Source organism: Atta colombica, unplaced genomic scaffold, assembly GCF_001594045.1.
Source record: "Atta colombica isolate Treedump-2 unplaced genomic scaffold, Acol1.0 scaffold78, whole genome shotgun sequence".
NCBI classification, from domain to species: domain Eukaryota; kingdom Metazoa; phylum Arthropoda; class Insecta; order Hymenoptera; family Formicidae; genus Atta; species Atta colombica.
The window spans coordinates 96,851-100,074 of record NW_017259570.1 but is presented as its reverse complement, the minus strand read 5'-3'; the positions used below and the strand labels follow the sequence as shown (position 1 = coordinate 100,074).

General features: G+C 37.7%; 1 protein-coding gene across 1 annotated transcript in view; it reads right to left on the bottom strand.

Moving 5' to 3' along the window:
- The window catches only part of LOC108692573 (nephrin-like), a 95,857-nt gene that overhangs the window by 32,838 nt on the left and 59,795 nt on the right, over positions 1-3,224 (bottom strand). The window contains exon 8 of the mRNA XM_018200887.1: positions 2,670-2,800. Within this exon, the coding sequence (XP_018056376.1) occupies positions 2,670-2,800 (131 nt within the window). The remainder of the gene's footprint in view (positions 1-2,669; positions 2,801-3,224) is intronic.

Genomic DNA, 3,224 nt, shown 5'->3' with positions numbered 1-3,224 from the left:
GTGTGTGTGTGTGTGTGTGTGTGTGTGTGTGTGTGTGTGTGTGTGTGTGTGTGTGTGTGTGTGTGTGTGTGTGATCTTGGATAGTTTTAAGAACTGGTTTTACGATAATGGGACAAATCAGGTGCGGTTAGATAATTCAGTCGTTTGATACGTACAAAGACTAGGAGGAGCTTAGCTAGAGAGTGAGAAGCGGATCGCGCGACTAGAATCCGCAAGCAAGAAGAAGTCGTAGGCGAAAAATGCAGTAGGGGTAAAAGAGAGGAGAAGCAGAGGTGGGGACATAGTCGGTGCGATAGTCGAGCGCTTTTCCTCCGAAATGAAGTCGGATCATATTTTTAAGATGCAATTTCGAGGGAAATCTCTTACGCGGTAGCAGCTGTTCGCCGCCCACCGTTAGCCCGTTTCCTGCAGCCCTTCGCGACGTATATCCGGCAAAAGGTCGCCGTACGACGAAACGAAAAGAGGATGAGAGCAAAGAGAGGAAAAGAGACGGCGGGGTAGCGGTGGATGAGCCGGGTTAAAGTGAACGACGGAACACGGGAGGGATATGAGGCCCCAGGCTGATCCCGGAAAAGACCGAGGGAAAGCTAATGCATCGCATCGCGTTCCTGCAGGATTCCTGGCTAGTGTAGTCGATGTAATATAATTATAGCGTATACATGTTCACCGCAATCTTCCGCCAGGTGTTATGGCCGTTGGATTAATGCATTAAGATCCGCGGGTTAAAAAGGGAGAATGTGCGCTGCTTTGAAAGCTCGAGAATGCGGCGGATCTTCCATTTAAGGTAGCAAACAAAATTATGAACATATGAGTTTTAAGAAACGTTCGTTAAACATTCTGTCGAATGTTTTAGGATGAGCAAGAAAGGAAGATTGAGAATTTCGATAGTTCAAAATACAGTGTATATTTCTCAAAATATTGGCTGTGTATATAAATTATTAGTCATAAAGTTTAGGAAATGATTTTGATTTTAATTGAAAAATGTCAATCAAGTTGTTTTTTTACATACAATGTTGTTCAGTGAGTCTGATAAAAATAAAAAAACACGTTATTATTTATAATCGCGTCTTGAATTAATTGAACTGCACCAGCGCAGTGAATTTGATCAAAATTCTATTTTGATCGTCAATATGAAACAAAAAATAAGTCTCATAAAGTTTGTGCTTGAATGTAGAAAGTATTATTTTTATTGAGAGACAGTTAGAGAAGAAGTTATCGAATGAAAATTAACGCGTAGCTATTTATAATCGCGTGACTTCGTAATTTAAACGAGTTAAATTATGTCCGCAGAATTAAACTTTATTAACCTTTCGTCTGCAATCTAGGTCTTTTTTTTGCACAAGCGAAATTTCACTCTCAAATTTCTTCGAAATAAAAAGAAGGCGGAGTATTATTCTAAAATATCTTGTAATATCTAACCCTAAAAAAACTTTTTTAAAGAAAGAAAAAGATCGAAAAAAATTAAAAAGAAAAAAATTGAAAACTAAATTAAATTTCGCCACATTTTTTTGAAAGTCTAGAACAATAAAAAAAAACTTGGATTGGATAAAAAAAAACGCAGATTGTGAACGAAGGGAGAAAATATGATTACGGGAAAAATATGATTACGGACAGAGAGTTAAGATATAACAGTATAAACGAGTTATACGTGTATCTTGCGAACGTCTCAATATCCTCACGTATTGTTAGGAGACTTGTGGGGACAACGAAAAATTAATGTACAGCTATTCGTGATCGCATGTCACGCGTGATTCTGAGGCCGCAGCCGGTGATCGAGACGATTAGAATGCAGGAAGTGCTTCCGTGGCAGTCACCGATACACACAGGCCGAAGTTTGTCGCTGATAGTCCCGAATACGCCTTGGGAGCGTTCCTTTAACTTCCGTCTCTCCGCTGCAATTGCCGCGCCGGTAGGTTGTATACACAATGCGCAATGGAGGCGGCTACGTTTCGAAATTCAGGTAGCGCTGCCTAGAATAAGCAGGCAGACAGTCTCTCGAGGCAACTATTTCTCGTATGAGCTGGGATCGACTAACGTTGGTTCCGCTTTGATACCCGTTTTACGCTCGTTGCGCGCCTTTTATTCTCCAAAATACGATAACGTCATGAATACGAGGTAAATTACGTACGGCATTCAATCTGGCTCGATATAGCTTCTCAACATAACGTTAGAAGTGACATCACTTAAAATTGTATAACTTTGATCATTTAAAATAGTCAGAATAATTAAAAACTATCTTGCATCTACCAGATGCTTAAAATAAATTATTGATAATGCAGTGAAAATATAAAATTATTAAATGTTGTCTATCGTTATACATAAAATTATTTATATTACTTTTATTTGCCGCAAGTTTGAAGATAAAATTTACGATAGAAAGTTTCGTCATGAAAATAGGCCCGTATCGACATGACATCGTGTCGAAGGCTTCTCTTCACGCGTCAATATCGTTACGTGGTAGCTCATATATTATGCAAATAAAGGATTTAAAGTTCTACTCAATGTTCGATGTACGAAGTGGGATGAGAGCGTCACACATATCGACGAAACCCACCATGAAAGTCTTCCTATATACGGATACTGCATAAAATTTACATGACGTCATATTTTCAGAACCAGCGCAATATCATAAAAAAGAAGTATACGAGAATATATTTAAGAATCCTTACGTCGTGTATCCAGAGGAGCTTGGACCAGGGAGGGTTGGCTCTAATATGGCACTCGAAGTACACGTCATCCCCTTCTTTAATGTCCTCTGGGCTTAAGGTCGATCCGAGGTTTAACGATACTATCGGCGGATCTGCAAAAGTAAAATATTAAAACTTTTCTATTTTATGAACTGACAAGAAATATTTCGGGATTGCGTACATATTTTGATACATCAGTCTCTCTTTCTCTGACTGTTTATTAATATAATTTGTATTTTTGTTCTTCTTAACTCTTAAATGTCATTTTGATATATGGCATACCTGACTTTCCAATACTTTTTTCATTGCTTAGAACTTTTTTAAAAATACATACATTTATACTTGGTAATGTTCTTTGATATCTAGTATTTCGATAAAAATAAATTTTTCTATAATCTGTTCATTTTTATGAACATTATAAGCAATTGATTTGACTTGGTATATACACTAGTGTGTTTCCGTGTGAAGCGTTCAAGGGTTAAAAATGGCATATTAGTATAAATATTAGTATAAAGGAGAAGAAAGAGAGAGAGACTC